Genomic DNA, 19,136 nt, shown 5'->3' on the forward strand with positions numbered 1-19,136 from the left:
TTATACTATGTTAAAAACAAGAATCTGGGTGGAAAAAGCAAAAGAGACTCTGCTACCCTTATTAATTATTGGGGGGGGGGGGGGGGGGGGACAGGAAGGCAAGAGAAGACTTTCTTGTTCCTACATTTTATTTCAGACCATGAATAACACTGCCATACGTCTTCAACAAATGCCCTCGAAGTCCTGCCTTTTTGATATCTAAAGTAAACACTGGAGCATTGAAGGGGCAAGTGGGGAAGCAGATCTCTGCATAGACACTACCCTTGCACTACTACTTACTGGTAGAAAAATTAATTTTTCTTCCACAAGCACGTTGCTGGAAAGCTTCCCATAATTTTCAACCCCCAAAAAGGTGCCTGACTCAACAGGGTATTCTATTTTGTAATAGCAAAAAGGCTTCCTGAAGGTGTGCGTGTCCTCCAGCCTCCACTTAAAGGTTTGCTTTTTAAGTTGGGAACGTCAAGTTATAAAAGACATGTCCCTGAGCAGTGAGAAGAGTCTTAGGAAAAAAGCACAGCCAGAGAATAGCAGAGATGAGAACAAGCGCATAGTACCAGGGTCTGGAAATCTGCCCAGATACTGAAATACTGTTGTCTGTCCTCATGTCAAACCCTACTTCACCCCAAAGAGACTTTAAAAATTGTTATATGAAGATATGGTATATGAAGATTAGATTCACACTTCCTTTTAGAAGACAGAGTAACAAGAACTTCTAACAAATTCCCTTTTAACTTGCCTTTTTCATGTTAAAAATTAGAAGTAATGATGTGATAGAGCTGCATTTCTAACAACATCAGAGGTCTGTCTCAGGAAAAGGATCTTCCTCTGCAAGAGCTGAGAAGAAATAAGAAACAAGAAACAGCAACAGGCCCAGACCCTGCCTTTCTCACCCATCCCAGCCCAGAAACTTCCTCCATGGCAAGGAGACCGAGTATTTCAGCAGTGACCTGTCAGTGTTTTGCAGAAACTGGGAAATTAGCATACAGCTGCATCCCCAGGCTGGCACCGGGCTTTGAACAGCACGTAAAAACCTGATAGAGAAGCAAATCAATCTGAAGCCTTGAACTGAAGACAGCACATAACACCAGTGAACGAGACACACACACACACAAGAAACAGCTAAAGCAGTTAAATTTGCTGAAACTGGGTAAGGGGTGGGGAATCAGTGCTTAAGAAGATGCAACTAAGCAGCTGAAAATAACAACCATAATTTGGAGTAAAGTTCTGTATTGGGAAGTTTCTATGACTGAAATAAGAGGAACACAACGTGGTTTAGGAAACACGGGGTACTTTTGTTATCTGAGCTATTTTAATTGAATTACCCTGTAACACCGAATAAAAACGTAAAGGAGAGATTATTCTATTTTTACTATGAATGGCGCATACTTGTGTACTTCCATTGAATTAGTAACCCTGCACATAAGCTGCAGCTTCAGAGGAAATGATGCGACATAGGACCTTCAACACCCATACATACTCAGCGCAAGAAGCTTTGAACGAGCAATCCTGTGGGTGAAGAGGCCATCTTTCTCTGCCACTAAAATTATCAAGTACCCAACAAGTATGAGACCCAGATCAGCAGCCATCCACTCAATAAACACTGAATTTCTCGGAGTTCACACTGACCAACTTCAACAGAGGCAGCAAGCCAACACAAGCCAGGTAAGTGCCTGGGGAAATACATGGCAGAGGGTACGTGGCATCCCTTTCTGATGGCTCATTCTGTGGTGTAGAAGGCCAGCATACATAGAATAACATAACTGAAAAGGAACATCAACAAGACTGCTGAAGAATCTGGAAAAACAGAAGAATATTAAGCAGGGCTACTCCAAGCGCAGTCAAAACCAGGGGCACTTAATTTACAGCGCTCTTCAGCCTGCAGACATCTTAAGAAAATGCCTGACCCACTGAAATCAATGATGAGTAAGCACCGCCTTTCAGTGGATCCAGGAGTTAGCTCTTGTTATTTAAAAATGGATTTGAATGCAGTGCTGATAAAGCACTCTCAAAATGCTCCTTCAGGGAGATAATTTCTTTTTTGTTTATTTATGAGTATCTACGTTAATTTAATATCAGAACGAGGAAGTGGAGACATAAATACATAAATCCAAAAATAGACACACATATATATAAATGAACCATATAAATAAATAACATAATTTATTTTTACTTTACTCTTCAAAACAATAAACAAATATTACTTCAATCTTAAATCCCTCAAAACTCTGCCAATTAATTTTGAAGATGGAAGAGAGATACAGCAATTAAGTGACGTGCAAGGCCACACAGTATGGCAAGAATTTGAACATGCATGTTCCCTACCCTGTACCTATGGTACTAGGCTACTAGGAGATACTGTAGTTTTATTGCACAAAAAGGAACAAATGTTTGGATGCATGTTCTAGTAGGGTCCTGCAACTGTACGCTTCAAGGAAGAAAAAAAACTTTTTTTTTTAATATGTTCTTTTTCTGAATTACTCCAGTTAATTCTCCTGATAAGAATAGCGTGGCCTTTACTCAAATGCTATCTCCCCTGTTTTTTCATTTCTCATCTGATTCACCTTTAAAGTTTATTCTGCAGTCCATCTGGAAACTGGAAGCAATTAAATACTCTTAAACAGGTACGGCATGTAGCACATGTATCAAGAGTAAAATTGACAACGAGATTTCAACGTAACAGAAATGAAATAAAACTGATAAAAAACAAGCCTTGATTGTATGGTAACATTTGCCTAGGTATGACTCAACACTTACAATCTAATTTTCAGGTAATGAGAAGATTTCATAGGCCTAGAGACATAAAAGCGAGGTTCTCGGAAATTGTGCCATACCTGGTTTGTCTTTTTGTTCTCCTATGAATCAACTGGGTGGGATGAACTAGATTTCAAGAAAAATCAATAGCGGTCAATTTTTCTAGTGTAATACAAATATAAAAAGTCCAAGCACACCGAGATACTGCAATTAGCAGGCCAGCTTGGTTTCAGGCTTCTGACCTAAGAGTCAGAGGGGATCGAAAGATTTCTCAATCCCTGTTAAGAAAACTTCATGATTTTCAACGTGCAGGTGTAAAGACGACAACACTAAAAATAGAAGTAATCAAGAAAGTCCCAGCTGCTCACTTTCACAGCAACCTAGACGTATGCAAAAGAAAAACATGAGACTCCCTTAAAAAAAAAAAAAAAAAAAAAAAAAAAAGAGTTGATTAAAATTTTAGAGTAATTTATTTTTAAATACACATTTTGCTTGACAACTTGCAGAACAAATTGTCACAGGGCCAGGAATAATCTACGGCATAAGCACAGAAGACAAAAAGCAAAAGGTTTCAGAGCCTCTCCCTCACTTCACCAGGAAAGAGGAATGACCAAAAGAGACGAGGTGTTTGCTTGCTTAGAATAAATCTGAGAGCAACGTCACCCCAGAGGGCTGAGCTGATCGGGGCAGCCTGCCACCACCCAGAGGGGTTGATGCTCCTCCTCTGTCTTTCTCCCCATGGCCACCTCTGCTGCACTCACTGAGGTGCCCAGGGGATCTCTCCCGGAGACCAGTCCCACTAACCCAGCAGAAAACCATCTGCCTTCACTTTTGCTGGGTGGCAAACCATGCCAGAGCCAGCACAAATGGGGTCAGGGGAAGCACGCTCCTCCTTATCATGTATCCTGTGGCTCCATAGCAGGCCATTAGGCAGTAATTTCAACCCAACGCTCTCAAGAGGAGGCAAAGTGATTTGCATTATCTGACCAACAGCCCAAGGTAGGGTATTCATGCAGTTGTAAAACAGAGGGAGTTCTCAGTAGGCTTCTGACTGTGGAAAGCCACAGATGACAGCGCTCAGCAGGCCAAAGGAAAACAGTGCAACACCGCAATTCATAATCACCTAGGGCAAGATCTCCCTAAAGAAAGAGGGGAAAACCTCTGAAGATGAAGCTACCGTAAGAAACAAGTGTTCATCAAAGCAGCAGTGCAGCTACACCAGCTTTCTGGGTGCGATGTCCCCTCAGCCAGGTAGTTGTGGTAGAACTTCTTGGTTGGAGAGCACATTTTAAATCTGTAAGTCATTCAACAAACCACTGACACCAAGTGAAACAACACCTCCGCAGGACAAGGGGTTCAGAAATACAATAGCACACACACAAAGGAAAATATCCTATCCAGTGCAGAATAGCCGGCTACCCAAACATCCACATTCCTCTGTTAAAGCTGGAATATATAAAGCTGTATAAAGAGCTATCAAAATTATGATGAGGTGCAAAGAAAAGTCTCTCAGACTTGAAAGGCTAACGATGTGTTGTCTCAAGCTTTCATTTCTTCATCAGAGAAATTTTAACTTGCACCAGAATATGTTTATATTTAATTCCAAAAGCTGCCATTTAAAATAAATAAATTCTAAAAGCTATCCTAGACACTCAGCATACATACACACACACATGTTACCAGTTAATTAATTTTGCAAAATTATGACTCCAATGAACAGAAAGATCAAATCAGATCATAGCTCCCGGAGTGACCCTTTTAACTAGGGATCACCTCACTCTCTACTCATACCCCAAATTTTTCATTCACATAAACGAATATCTACAGGATTTCATGAAAGTGAAAGCGTTACAGGCAAATGACATGTTGCAATAGAAGAGATATTAGAAATGAGGTCTGTACAAAGTCTACTTACTTTATTGAAAAGATAAATAACAGCTGCAGGAGCTCCAAGGAAGGAGGAGGGCAAGGGAGGAGAAGAGGAAGAGTGGACAGTCATCTCCATAGTAACTACCACTATGAAACTCAGGGGAGAACTTGTCTGCAAGCTGAAAGAAGGATGCTACCAGTGGAGACAGACTGTAATACAACTGGAAAAAAAAAAAACCCAACTTGCAAATAATTTGCCACATGGTCAATGATCCCTTAAGCTTTAGTTTATTTAATCAGAGCCAAGAACAAATACCAAGAGAGAAAAGCAAAGGAGGAAAGCATAAAATCAAAACATAATGATGACATGGCCATTACTGTACAAATTATTTAACAATAAACATACCATTAAAATAGTAAAAATACAAATGTTCAGGTTAAGAAGAAAAAAAAAATTAGCTTCCCCCAGGAAATCCTGTGCTACTGGATGCAGCAATGGAAGAAAATAAAGGAAAAGCACTATACCAGCATAAGCTAGGCCATATATGTAAAATGCCTGTGATTTTTCTATCAACACAAGAGACTTGAGAAGATTCCAGAGAAGGTATGTACAGTAAAAAAGATTCTATGCTTTTCACATTCAGTTCAGAGCTAGAAAACTTACACTTCCAAGCGTCAATGCTGGTGACGAAGACTGCCCTGTTTCTGACCAGTGCTCACACCTCTCTCATCCATCTGGGAGTCTTGAGACCCACTCCCTACTTGGGGTAACATCTGCTTTGATCTGACCCATAACAATACTGACACCCGCACTGCGGTCAGTTTTGGTCAACCAGCAGTAGCCCATGCTCACGCTGCCATTTGCAAGGAACACGTCAGGAATATATTCCCGCCACTCACACATTGTCCAGATCAGGAATAAATATAGAATAAGATTTCCTATAGTTTAGTGTATGCCAAACCAGCATGCAGTATAAATACAATCTTCAAATACTTATTAAAAATAAAAACAAACAAACAAACAAATATACTTAAAAATCAATGTTAGGATACAATTCCACTTTAAAATATTGAAATTATGGGGTTTTTTTTGTTTGCTTGTTTGTTTTTGGTGTCATTATCTTTGCAGAGCACATAGGACAACATTATTCCAACCCAGTCTGGCTTTGAACTCGGCACATGTACAAAACACTCGGGTCAGGATTACAGCACAAATGACGTGGTATGCAAACAGCCCATGGTAAATCTTCTCTAAATATCCATATAAAAGAAACTAGATGCTTCCATCACCAGTTTACTTAAGTATTAGTTAAAACACAAACTAGATCTTACAGCGCTTAGCAGAAGCATCTTTGGGGATCTTCTTAGGAGACTGGAGAAGCTATAGTGATGCAGCGTACTAAATCATGTCCAGCCTACCACAACAAAATGAAAAATTTCTGCTGGCACATCAGGCTTACATTCCTAATGTTAGACTGAATTAAAAGATTAGGAGCCCACTATTACTACCAAAGTAGAAAATACCAGGAATCTTCAGATGGTACTTCTCTTCCCATATCCTTTGTTTCCTAATCCGTCAAAAGACCACTAAAAAGTGGCCTTACTTCATAAAATTGTTACTAGTTTAATCTCAGGAAACTACTTACTGCCAAATATCACAGCATTTTACATCTTTATTTCAGGAACAGGTTTCTGCTTTTCCATTCTTGGCCTTTTATTCTTGCTAGAATTATTTTTATCTGTTGACATCTTTTTAAGCTCAAGTTTTAATTTTATGCAAGAAACTGAATCTGTTTCATTTAATTCTGAAATCTTACCCATACCTGATGGTTCTGAATGTTTTCTCATTAAGTAATCTCTTTTTTTCCAAAAGAATAAGACCGCTGCAAATGCTAGGATGGCTAATTTCTAGGAATCAAAATTTTAAAATAGAATCCCATTCTTTAAAATAACCTAACAGAAAAAAATCATGGCATTGCCGTGATCTTCAAAATACAATTATATGCCTTTTTTTTCTTCTTGTCTTTGATTTTAAATTCATTTTGGGGGAATTAAGAATGGAAAAATAAGTGGAAAGACACTCATTTGTAATATATGTGAATGTTTGGGTTGTTTCTCCCCCCCATTCATTCTGCAGGACCATGAAATTGATTCATGGAGTGAGCAGAGAAAGCTGTAGGAGATCTCATGGGCCTCAATGTTTGTTTGGTGAGGATGCAACATTTTACCTACCAGGGTAACACAACCCAAAACAAAAAACATACATATTTCAACTTATCCATGTTTCCACTATTTAGGATGAGGCGGCTTGGCTTTGGAAGAGCAGCAACAGCCAAAAACAGCTAAGGGCACAGCAACGAGTCCATCTCTGCTGACATGACAAAATTCCTGGGAATGTCCTCCACATGTAACATTTCTTCTGAAGCAGCATGGGGCTTTGGGAAGAAAAAAACACTCACTGGCTGTCCAGATACAGTCCTTGATGGAAAATGGTTCCAATACCAGCCTGTCATTTTGAAATGCCACCTAAGTAGATTATCCATAAATGCCTTACTCTCTGGACAGGAGAGTAATAGAAAGATAATTTTCAGACAGGTGCAAAGTCAAGAAGGATCAAATCGGACAGGTAGCTCCTCTCCCCCAGATCTCAGCGGCAGCAGACTGGGCACTGGGCTGAGCCATCAGTCAGTAACTGAACTGTAATATCAAGGTAAGCGAAGGCCAAGCAACAGCACAGGTGCATGTGGAAAATGACAGAAGAAATCAGATGCAGCAAAGGGTTATGTTAACCCAAACATCAGGCTAGAGTCTTATATAGACAGTGGCTTATGTGCCTCAAAAAACCTCTTTCACATTGACACACAAGTTTGCTTGGAAAAAGTGCCTTTCAGTACAGAATCAATTATTTCCTACATCAGTTCAGAGGAACCTCTCCCAGGTACTTAAGCAGTCAACATCTGGCCTGTCATACACAGGGGTGAGACATACGAATAAACCAATTGATGGTAGGGATGGGTTATCAAGCAGCTGAAAGAGCATTTGCCATACACAGAACCACAGAAACAACTGCACCCGCCCGGTCTGGCTTTGGAAACTCCCCTGGTCCCTCAGGGGACAAGCCCAAGCTCAAGGTCACGAAGACCTCCTCCTGCAACTCTGACTTCTGAGGAGAAGGTGGCAGGTGAGGACAAGCGAGTTTGAATCAGACATTGCTTAACACTTCTCAGCTGCTATAAATCGTACCTTTGTAATTATTAAATCACTACTCGGACAACTTGTTTACATAGCTGTCTACCCACAAAGTTAAAGTGTTCCCAGATTCTTGTGCCTTGTTATATCTTTGCCTGCCGGACAGAAGTATCCATGTCAACAACTTCTGTTTGTTCCTTATGAGAATACTGAAAGAACATTAATTACCTGATTTCTTCCTTTTCAAACTACATAGAATGATCTCCTTGACTTGCATTATAAAGCAGGCAATCTGTCTTTTTACTATTCCTGTACAAATCCACTCCAATGGACTATTATTGTTTTGTTTAGAAGGCTTGTTATTTAAATATAAATGTGCTGTACTAAAAATATATTCCACTCATATCAGAATTTCCAGAGGAGGGGAAAAAAAAAAAAAAATCAGAATTATTATACATAAAGCTTGCTGCCATTTTGGTTTTATTGTGGATCAATGTAGTTCTTCATAAGCAAATAACTAGTGCAGATTTGCATAGCCTGATGAAATTAGAAAAAAATAATAGAAGCACCTGGTTGATAAGTGGGATTACATTATGCGGTAGCAGGCAACAGCTGAACACAAATACATTATATAGTGTTTCAATTAGTGAAAAGACTATTCACTAAAAAGGTCTTGGAAAAACACTTTGATATTATGAGCAGTCTCCCACTTTCACACCTGAGTCATAATACACTGCTCTCTCCATCACCTACAATACCGAGTAGAAAACCCTCACAAACTCACATATGTGGGAAGAGGATTGACCTTGTTTTACATCTTGCATGGAAGGTGCTAAGTCTAGTGCTAAAGAGACTGTTCATTATTAACTATAAAAACAATTTGACAAAAAAAAAAAAAAAAAGAAAGAAAAACCAACAAACCTGAAGCCCCCTCAAATCCTTTGACAGCTCTGCTGCAAGAAAGTCTTTTGCAGCTCAAGTTGAAAAGGATATATCACTAAAAGAAACCACCTAAATTAGCAGCTTGCCTAATACACAGAAGCTTGCCTACCCTTGACTGGCTTTTTTTGTGCTGAGAGTGCAATACGGCTCTGCGGCCACCAGCCAAAGGAGACCAGCGTACTCGCCTCCCCCTCCTTGGCCACATACTCCCACCTTTTCATTTGACAAACCTTGACACTCATCTTGCCCCACAGTGAGCCGGTTCAGGGAGTTAAATTGGCATCTAAAAATAAAAATTTTAAAAAAAGACAAACAGGAAAATGGAGCAGGCAGCAGGGAGCCAGCAGGAGGCAAGGGGCAGGAGCACATCCCATGGATTGGCCTCACTGTAGCACACAACCACACTTCTGATTGTCACATGCATGAGTCCATTAGCAGAAAGCTGCTGCATTAATTAAAGGCCTCAGAAGATTCCTAATAAGCAATTTCTGGCCAATATAGCTGTGGCAGCTTAAAACACTACTGCTCCCCAGTGGGTCGTCCCTTTCTCCTGCTGCCAGCAACCTTCCCTGTAGCAGAACTGGACAGAGTGTCTTCTCCTGGCAGCTGTGCACACCCTTGGTCCAGGGGGGGGACGACACGTGCATCTACTCTGCCACTCCTGCAAGTGGGGGGGGATTTCTTCAACCCTATTTTTCTTCTAAACTAAACAAACCTCTTTGTCCCCCTTAATGGAGAAAATTTTCTAACATTATGTAAAAAAAAGCCCAAATTTAAAGCTTAATAACTATTAAAGTCAGTCAACCTCCTCCCACTTCTCACAGCCTTCTATTAACAGAACTTTACAATAAAAGATAAATACATTTGTACATTCGGCAATTCCTTGTGTGCATTTCTGGGAAGGGGGCCATGTAAATGAGTAGCCACCTGACTAGTAACAGGAAGGAAGCAATAGCCTACTATCACCAAAGATTAACATACTGTCACATCAAGTCTGCTCTGCACGAGTCTCTTCTTGGGTAAGGTAAGCAACTGTTGCTAGAAAACATATAGCTGTCTCTGCACACCGTTATTAATTGCCAGTGGTTGTAGTCTTAAGAGTTGCCCATAAAAACGTACAAGCATCCAGCACAGTGACTTAAACCCCTTTGGCCTGTTGCCTCTTGACCTTCTCAACTGAGAATCATAGCCGGAAATTGGAGATTCATACCAAGAACATGCAGCTACACTGAAGTTACATTTCTCCTTCAGCAATTACCTTTTTAATGGATTTTTAAAATGCACTGTCTTTACTCAGTGAAGACCATCCAACCTGATAGTTCATCACGCCTGTATACCAACGCTTTTGTTCATCCCTCCCAAAATCACTCAACAAACTAGCAACTGCTGTCACTTACATGGCAGTTAGCAACCCATTACACAACAGACTCAGTGTAACATTCAGATGCTTAGCATTTGCCAAATGTTAGAATAACACTGTTACCTCTTTACTGGCTGAAAGTAGTATTTACTACTCAGGATTAACCCTCTGCTTCCCCTCAGACCCGGTCACTTGTAATAGACACAGCTCAGACCAAAGCAAGTATTGTCCATTCTTTGAAGGGAAACTCAAACAAATCTAAGTATTTTGAAGTTCTGAGCTTGCCACTGCCAATCCTCCTTAAACCCCATTTATTCTGTAAGTAGGGTTTACAATTTTTGGACTGATCTGGAGACTCTGTGCAGGCAAAGCTGTACATGTACTACTTTTCCTCCTTACCACCACCAAGCGATCACAGCTGAAACCTGCAGCATAACAAAATGGCAGGTTGCACACTTTTAATACTGTTCCATGGTTTCTGTTGCCATCTAAAACCATACACTTCAAAAGAAATGGAGATGGGACTTTCCCCATTAACTGCAAGCCTGGTTGTGGAGGAAGCTTCCTCCAGTCCCCAGGGAGCAAAGGTGTTAATTACTGACAAAGTACCTACACAAAGCCTAGTTGGAGCCATTTGAAGCCTAAAGGTACTGGGCCACAGCATTCAAAAGCCTAGTCCATCAAACAAAGTATCTAAGTGAGTTTCTGAACAAAATCTGCAGCATTGTATTAAATCAGCATACTTTCACCAGAACCCCAATCTCTTTCCTCCCATCATGATGCTCTCTTCGTGGCATGTGTGGCTCTTCAAACAAGTTACGTTACTAGGAAAGGGGTTGAAACTGAAAAAGAAAAGAGATGTGATAAACCTGAAGCAGTGCTCGGTTGGGGGTTCTACTGTTGTGTTAGGCAGCTTGGCATGTATGTGTGAAATACGGAAAGCTCACCAGTAATCCTTTCACTGGTCAACAGGCAGGTTGGTAAGGATTTACCTCCCCCACAGACACTTGTCAGCACCTACTTATCTACAACTAAGTCCTCTGACCAGTAACACACTGGGAGCACCCACTGCCTAGTTTTGACCAAAGGAAAATCTACACCAGAGATGGCTGGCATAGTGAGACCACAAGGCAATGCTAACTGCTAGCAAATTCACCCTCCACTCAGCTTGCTACAAGAAATTGGCACTTGCTATTCATCCAGACTCTTGCACAAATTATCTCTGAAACTGGAAGAGTTTGGATCAACTATAAATGCAAATTAAACACACACATGCTGCACACATGCATGAATCTCTCTCCCTATTCCATTTATATAACGCGACCTGCTCTAGCAGGGAGGGAAATGCTGCCTGATCAGTCCACTGAACTGACCGGCCTGGAGGCCAGAAGATTGCCAGACACAACAGCTGGGAAGAGGAGGGAAGAAGAAACTGAGAAGAGAGAGTTTGCCTCCACAGTACCAGCCTGCCATTACACTGAAGAACTGCAAGGTCAAACCAGGGCCTTAAACTACTAAGCAAACTGGAGCCCCTTACAACATCCTCCTTGATTTACTATGCTTACTTGCTTAGCACTCTTTTTGTTTCCATCCCTGGTGTGAAATACAGGCGATCTATTCCTCTAAAAGACGACAGGTTCTAGTTTCCAAAAGAAACATTCCTGTTATACACCAAAAAACCCCCCACCAAAACCCCACAAGCCATAAAAAACTAAATAGTAACTCACATATATGCACAGTTCAAACACCATGGCAAACCTGGTACTCAAAACTCACTGTATTATATAGAGCAAGTTCCAAACACGTACACTTCACTAAGTGCACCAATCCCTAAAATCCTTTCACTGCATATACCACCACCTGTATATCACAGTATTTCAAGAAGACAAATACTAGTTCTGGGGAGGAGAAAAAAAATGCATGAAGTACATGCTAAAGCTACAGTGTTTAAATGTGTATTTTAGTCCAAGAGTGCCATTAGTTGTACACACAGCTGAACAGACAATTGAAAAGCTTGATTTTGAGGAAGCCTGGGGGAAAACAAAAAAACTCAAAGGAAAGAAGAGGAAGACATCAAAACACTCAACATGCTGCAATACAGCTTAAGAGAAGGAGCCCAGAAGAGGTCTGTCTGCAAAGAGGAAGCTGGGGGAGGAAAAAAGTAGATAAAAGTCTGTCGGGTGTAAATGGAAACAAAACAGGAACGTTCTCCTTCACAGCAACTGCAGCAACAAACGTAATATTATGTCAACAGTTTACGATGCATGAAGAAGAACTGAAATTATGCCTTGTCTTCCACAAAATCCAGAAAGATATTTTTCATCTTAGCTTCTGGTTTGGGTTTTGTTTTTAACCCGAAAAGTACCAAAGGCACTGAGTTCCCTCTTATTACACCTGAACCACCCAGCTGCTTCTCAAGTGTCTGAATTCTCGCAGCCAAAAACTAGCAAATACTTGTCCAAAAAAATTTCGCCCACAATATTCAAATGCAGTTTCTTGGGACGGTGATGCAGCACTCCCACTCGTTTCTGAAGCTGGACTGTGCAGGGCACCAGAAGTAGGGACAGCGTAAGGGACAAGCCCTCCTGCCCCTTGCCAGCCCCAAGAGAGGAAGGGGATGCCCACTCGGGTTGCACTGGCAGCTGCTCCTGCAGCCATGCTGTGAACGAGATACGAGAACTCATGCAGGTTAAAAATAAAGAACCCTGGCAGAAAGTCTCAATCCGTCTTCCTCTCGCTATTATTTTTAAACCTAAGCAGCTCCATGAACCTACTCATGGTGTGACCCTGCAAGCAACTGTGTCAGCATGGCTGAGGAACGAGGGGACAAAGCAAGTACAGAGGGCAGCAAAAATTCCTTAAGATAAGATGCAAGCAACAGTGGCAACGCCATGAAATGATGACCATTGTCTCCCAGGATCACACCTACAGTGGATGTCACCTAAACTTCTAAGCAGAAATAATTTTCAAGCCTCTGTTATATCTCATAAAGCCAAAAATAAACACACAAATATTTTTCCCCTGACCAGCAGTAGGATGCAATAAGCCTTACAAAATTTCCACCAGTATAGAAGATAACACAGATTTTATTCTGATACACCAGAGGAGCTAAGTGAGCATAATAATTAGACTTTGAGTTTGTTGCTCTGGGTGATAGAAACGGTTGTGGGGACCAGGGGTGGGGGACATGGGAACAGTAACAGGGGGGTGTACAGGAAAGCACCATTCTCCTCACCCCATCAGGCTTCTCAGGGGAATCATAAGGTCACGCAGAAAACAGGAATACTTCTTTTGTTTGAAAGAGAACTTTATTTTATGGTTCATTTTGGCGTGGGACTAGGATGCGAGGAGTGTGGAGGAAAAAGGTTGAGAATGCATTTTCCGTTTCTCTCTTTGAAATGGCATTTTTCAGACAGCCTGTTTTGGTTCTTACTTCACACAGAGGACAACTCCCAGCCTCCTGCATTCTCAGCATATTTTCTGTAATAGATTGGCTTGAGTCCTACGATTTTAACCCACATTTTGCACATTCAGGATAAGAACTCATAAGAGTTCAACAAGGACCTCATAACTGACTTCCAGGAAAGAGGAGGCAGCTTGCTACAGCAGTATCCCAAAGTAGTCCTCTGCAACCGATACCAACCATACTGCCTTACTATACAGTTTCTCTTCTCAGAAGCATCTGTTTTATTCTTTTTTTTTTTTAACTTCACATGGTTTCATTCACAGAAAATTAAAAATAACAACTGTAACACTAACTACTGTAGTGATGCTTTCCTTGAAATTACACACACACACGTATTGATGTGTCCCTGAGAGGTCAAAGCCAAGGGAGAAGGAGGGAGGGCAGGAGAGGAGAAAGTCTTAAGGCATGTGATTTAGCAGTCACCTACTGCAAAACAACAACTGCTTTTCCATGCTTTCCAAAACAACAAGAACCATCTATACCAGTGGATGAAGCAAAATTTACTATATCCTCACTGTTACTAGAAGGACTCCACACTGGAAAGTCTGTTTATGGTAGGGCAGTATGTGCAACTATACCCTACTGATAATATAATCACAACCTTATAGCACAAAAGGGACAAAGCAGAAAGGCTATACTTTAAGCATCATGCACTACTGACCTTTTCCTCGAGGGCCCTTCTTCAAAATCTGAAGAACTAACATCGTTGCTTGTGGACGACACTTGCGATGCATCATCCTTCTCATTCTCCAGCTGTTCTGATCCCGGTCCTAATCCTTTAGATTGGCCATTAGTGAGAAGTCCTGCAAGTGTGACAAAGTAGTACACAATATTCAAAACCTGCATTACCAGTGCCAAATGGATTTTATAAAAATTCACATGTGACACTAACAGTAGAGAGCTGACACCCAAAGCAACCATCTTGCAAAGAGATATGCTGATAACATTGATTTTGCACAGAGGTATCCAATAAGAACCTGCCTGATTGTGTGTTTCCACTTTGGTTAACTGTAAGCCCCCGATCCCAAATAACTACACTCTGGGTGTTTGGAATCATATTTATAATCTTGTCACATCCCTTACTCAAAAAAGGACATGGCTTAGAGTCATAAACTCATCCCTGTTTTACAGAACTCCTGTTGACTAGCATAGATGTGAGCCTTTTGTATCTCTCTGTAGATCAATATAAAATTAAGCTGCCGTTTGGTCCATTTGTTGTCATCTTGCTCTTCATTCTGCTGCTTCCAACTACTGCAATTTATGATCCTTTTTAAAAAAAATCCTAAATCCCAAAGGGGTGAACATCAAACATCTGTTTCTCAACTCTGATTCTTCTAGCCAAATGTCACTCAACTACAGAAACTCCAGACTGCCAGCAAAGGTATACAAGGCAGGGGAAATGTCTGCCACAGCTGCCTTCCCTTTTGTGCCTTTTCTCTCCTGGAGGAATACTACAGCAAGCAGAGTCACATAGATAGAAGAAAGCATTGGGCCTTATACAAGCACAATGTTTAACAAAGATTGCATATTCTACTCAAACAAGTAATGTAATTCGACTCTTACAAACAACAGCAGACAGACAGTGAAGCCGCTCAGACTTAAGGAAGAATTAAAATAGTAACATATTCTTCAGTAGGCTTTGGGATGAGAGGGAGGAAAATTACTAAGAATTTTATCAGTTCAGTATTTATGTGGTGTTTTAAGAGCTTATTACCAGAGGAGCTGCAATTTTATCCAGGAGAATGCTTTCCCATCACTCCACCAAAATACTTTTGCAAACAGCATAACAAAGCTTTGTTTCACAGCTTTATCTCCTAAGAGGAACACTGGTAGGACTCCCCTTCCTTGGTCATTTCAGTCCCCCTTTCTATAATTGCACCTTAGAAAGAAAACAGAGAGGGAGCCACCCTCTTCCAAGATGAGCCAGGCAGCAAGGCCTGGAGTACAAAACCAAAAATGCTTGCTAATAACAGCAGTTCAAAATTTTCCAATAGTGCTGCATCAGTGCTAACCATTTCAGACCTCTGTTTTCAGGAAAATCACCGTTCAGCACCATCAATGCACTTACTCATCGCATAACCAAGCATTCAACCAAGCTCAGCTTCAAAGAGACACCCAAGCATAACCAGAGCAAGAGCAAGGCACCTCCTCCAGCAAGCCACCTGCTCTACGTACTGGTGCCTGGGCCACAGCCACAGCCAAACACTCCCTCTCCGCAAGGCCATTGATTCCCTGCTCGCTTGGGCACCGTGACTCAGTACAATACTGCTAGCGGGCTCTCGAACCTTTCAGCGCTTTTGATTCCAATCTAATCACTCTGCCCATTTTTAAACAGCTTAATCCAAAGTCTGCATCATATCACTACATCATATCGCTCCCTTCTTTTTCCAATCCAAGTTTCCTCTTACTCATTCTGAACTACACCAAAATTTCTCTTGACTTGGAGTCAGAAGTGGCTACATGGTGGCCACATGCCACAGTTTTTGTATGCTCTTTTTAAAATACTACCTACGAAGTAGAAGCTTGGAATTTTTTTTTTATATATATATATTTTTTTTTTTTTTTTTTTTTTTTTGGTGGGGAAGATGCAGTGAACTGGTAGCTCAATTTTTTTCTTTCTAATATGGAGCCCACAAAGCAAAAGTTGAAACTAAGCACCAACTCTTGCATTAAAAATGTCTCTTCTAGCCAGCCTGAGACTGGCAGGGAGAAGTTAAATGACCCAATTTACATTTTCACTCCCCTTTTGTTAAATTCCTTTTGATACTTCCTTTCCATTTAAAGAGATCTCAAACTGTGACCCAACAAATAATACAAATTTCAGTATCAGCGCATGATACTACTACAAGGTTTGTAATGTAACACAATGATACGAGGCTGGGTGACAGCATCCCTTCAAAGCACTGCCGAGGAAATGAAGGCAACCTTTTAAAAAACATTAAATAGATTCTATTTCTATGCTAAATTCACCCTCACTAGAAGCCCTAGTGCCCAAGTTTATTCTTCAAGAAGTTTCAACTTTTGCTGCTTTGCAGTTTTCCAGGAAACCACTGCTGATAAAATTTACAATTTTTAAACTCCAGAGAAATCTAAATCAAGCATATCATTTGAGGCCTGATACTCAGTAACTTAACTCTTATGGCAGAATTTGATTAGGTTTTCCAAAAGCAATATTTGTTCTGGAGACTTGCCATATGTAAAACCCAGAAACCTGAAGTATATGAGTCAAGAAAATCACCTTTTGGGCCGTCAACTTGCACGCACTTGGAAGGCAATTTTTATTCATCCTTTCACCCTGCCAAACCATCGGTGCACTTGGAAGACAAGCACGATTTGTGTCCCTTAAGGAAAAATATAGGTTCGTCTACTATTATTCATCATAACCAGCACCATCCAAAACGCAATAATATTGCAGATAACTGAAGTTAGCTATCGTCAGCTGAAACCAATTAAAACAAGTGCCCTAAAACAGAGTCATAAAACTACAAATGAGAGATACTGATAAATAATGGGAACGGGTGTCATGTTCTACAGGTTTTCAGGGCCAGCATAATTGAAAAAACCACTCCGAAGTGATGAAAGGCACAGACAGCCACAGTCCACAGCCTCCTTCCAAGCACTGGAGAGAACATGCTGAAGTAGGCTGTTATAAAGTTTATTGCCACTCAATCATTTTTATATCAAATGCATTCAGTTTGCCCCCAGATATCTTTTCCTTCAAACGCCATTCCTGCTATCTCTAACTGCGATAAACCACATTCTGTTCTGCTGTGCATCAGTCGGGAGCTATAAAGGGCCTGGAGGCCCCAGGATGGGGTGGGGACCCCACAGTTGTGCCAAGTGACACTTGGGCACCCCCATCACCATTAATGAGTTGGCACCAGCGCACCTGATGGGACGTACAGGTCTGCTGGTGCGCTGCAGGAACAGAGTCCGGCGCACATCCATTCACGTGGGTTGACTCTCCAAAGTTAACCAAGTTACAGGAAGCAGCAAGCATTCATGTTTCTTAAAAGCAAAGTACTGCGATTGTGTAGGTATGTAAAGAGGGACGAGCAACCGACCAAGAAAATGGTCTTTTGCATAGTCTGCAGACCTGAACCACTCTTCGGTCCTGGCTACTTCAGGGCACCCGGCAACAGTCAAGGAACCAGCAAGCCATCAAGAGCCAAATAAAATCAAAGGGACAAATAGTTCCTCTACTGCTTTTCCATGGCTGTGCCCTTCAACCTTTAAATCATGATGCCAGCGAGCACTGGCTTATGGCAAAGCCTGTGACCGGTTATGTTCTCCGCTGCCGGAGAGCTGGCAGCAGCTGCCTGCCTCTTGCCCACTGGGCTCATCTCAGCCCCAGCTCTCACTGCCTCCTCCCCTGGCAGCTGGACTCATGACCAACAACAAGGCAGAATAAATCAGGGTTGATAAAAATAGACTTTATTCCTGTAATATAAAGTGTTTGTTTTAAAAGTCAAATTAGATTTTTTTAATATTTTAAACTAAACCTCAGTAAAATTAAATTTGAAAGTATAGCAACTTGGATTATAAGTCAGTGTAGGATTTCATATATAAAAATGACTTATGTGAAATAATAATTTATATATAGAATGAAGCAGTGCATATTTGCTGCCAAAGTTTAAAAGGAACTGAAACACTGAACGGCTCAAAGTCACTGAATAAACACTGCTTTAACTAAGTCACTAATAACGAATTATTTAATTAAGTCAGAAATACAGGAACTCACATATCAAATGACATCTATGCTCCCTTAAATACACTGTCCTGGCTCTAACTGATCAAGACTAGATACTTTAAGAGAAAAGCCAATTACTAATTCCTAGTAATTAAAAAGGGCAGCTTAAAACTGAAACACAGAGATCTTAATATCCTTTCTAAAATGTATCTTAGCCACATAAATGTCAGCTTCACAATTTTGCTGAATTCTTTTTTAAACTTCCACATAAGCTGTGATAGCAAAGTGCAATTTTAGTTACAGGCTGCTTAAAAAGACAAAAAAAAAAAAATCCACTTATCAGCTTCTAACTGCATTGAGAAAAAGCAGCAAATGTGAATATTACGTCCACTCTGTTACAAGCTGGGGAAAGCAGAACAGTGCTTTCTGCCCTCTGCACCCCAGTCATTATTAAAGAGACTTCTATCACCTCCTTTTTATTTGCCTTCCACACTCTGAATGTTTTCAAATCTGTCTGTGGCTACAAGTTTGTTTGGTTTTTCACATGCTGGAAGGGCTCTGCAATGAGTTGAACCATACCATGTAGGGTGACGCAGACAGAATCTGGGTATCATGGCTTTACAACCTCTGCAGAGCGTGCTCTCTCTTGTTCCCACTGCATGTCACTATCCCCTTTGCTTCTTGACTGTAGTTGTTAACTGAGCGGAGGTCTTGCTGAGCCTTCTCCAGCAATGGCCGTGCCCCTTGCACCAAAACCAGTGTATGTAAAGAACAGCCAAATCTGCTTAAATGAGCTTACTTCAGAAGGCTTGCACTGACTCAAGCAGATTGCCTTTCATAATAGTTTAGCAAGTAAGACTTACTGTTCC

At 41.0% G+C, this 19,136-nt stretch overlaps 1 protein-coding gene across 8 annotated transcripts in view; it reads right to left on the reverse strand.

Annotated features, from left to right (window-relative positions):
• Window positions 1–19,136, reverse strand: part of JARID2 (jumonji and AT-rich interaction domain containing 2) — a 227,853-nt gene that overhangs the window by 86,085 nt on the left and 122,632 nt on the right. For 7 of the 8 annotated variants that reach the window (XM_082315890.1, XM_082315891.1, XM_082315889.1 and 4 more), the window contains one exon: window positions 14,239–14,380. In XM_082315890.1, the coding sequence (XP_082172016.1) occupies window positions 14,239–14,380 (142 nt within the window). Of the gene's footprint in view, window positions 1–14,238; window positions 14,381–19,136 lie in introns of those variants that run through there. The other variant, XM_082315894.1, reaches the window with a different exon arrangement.

The sequence above is a fragment of the Platalea leucorodia genome (assembly GCF_965183815.1).
Source record: "Platalea leucorodia genome assembly, chromosome: 1".
NCBI classification, from domain to species: domain Eukaryota; kingdom Metazoa; phylum Chordata; class Aves; order Pelecaniformes; family Threskiornithidae; genus Platalea; species Platalea leucorodia.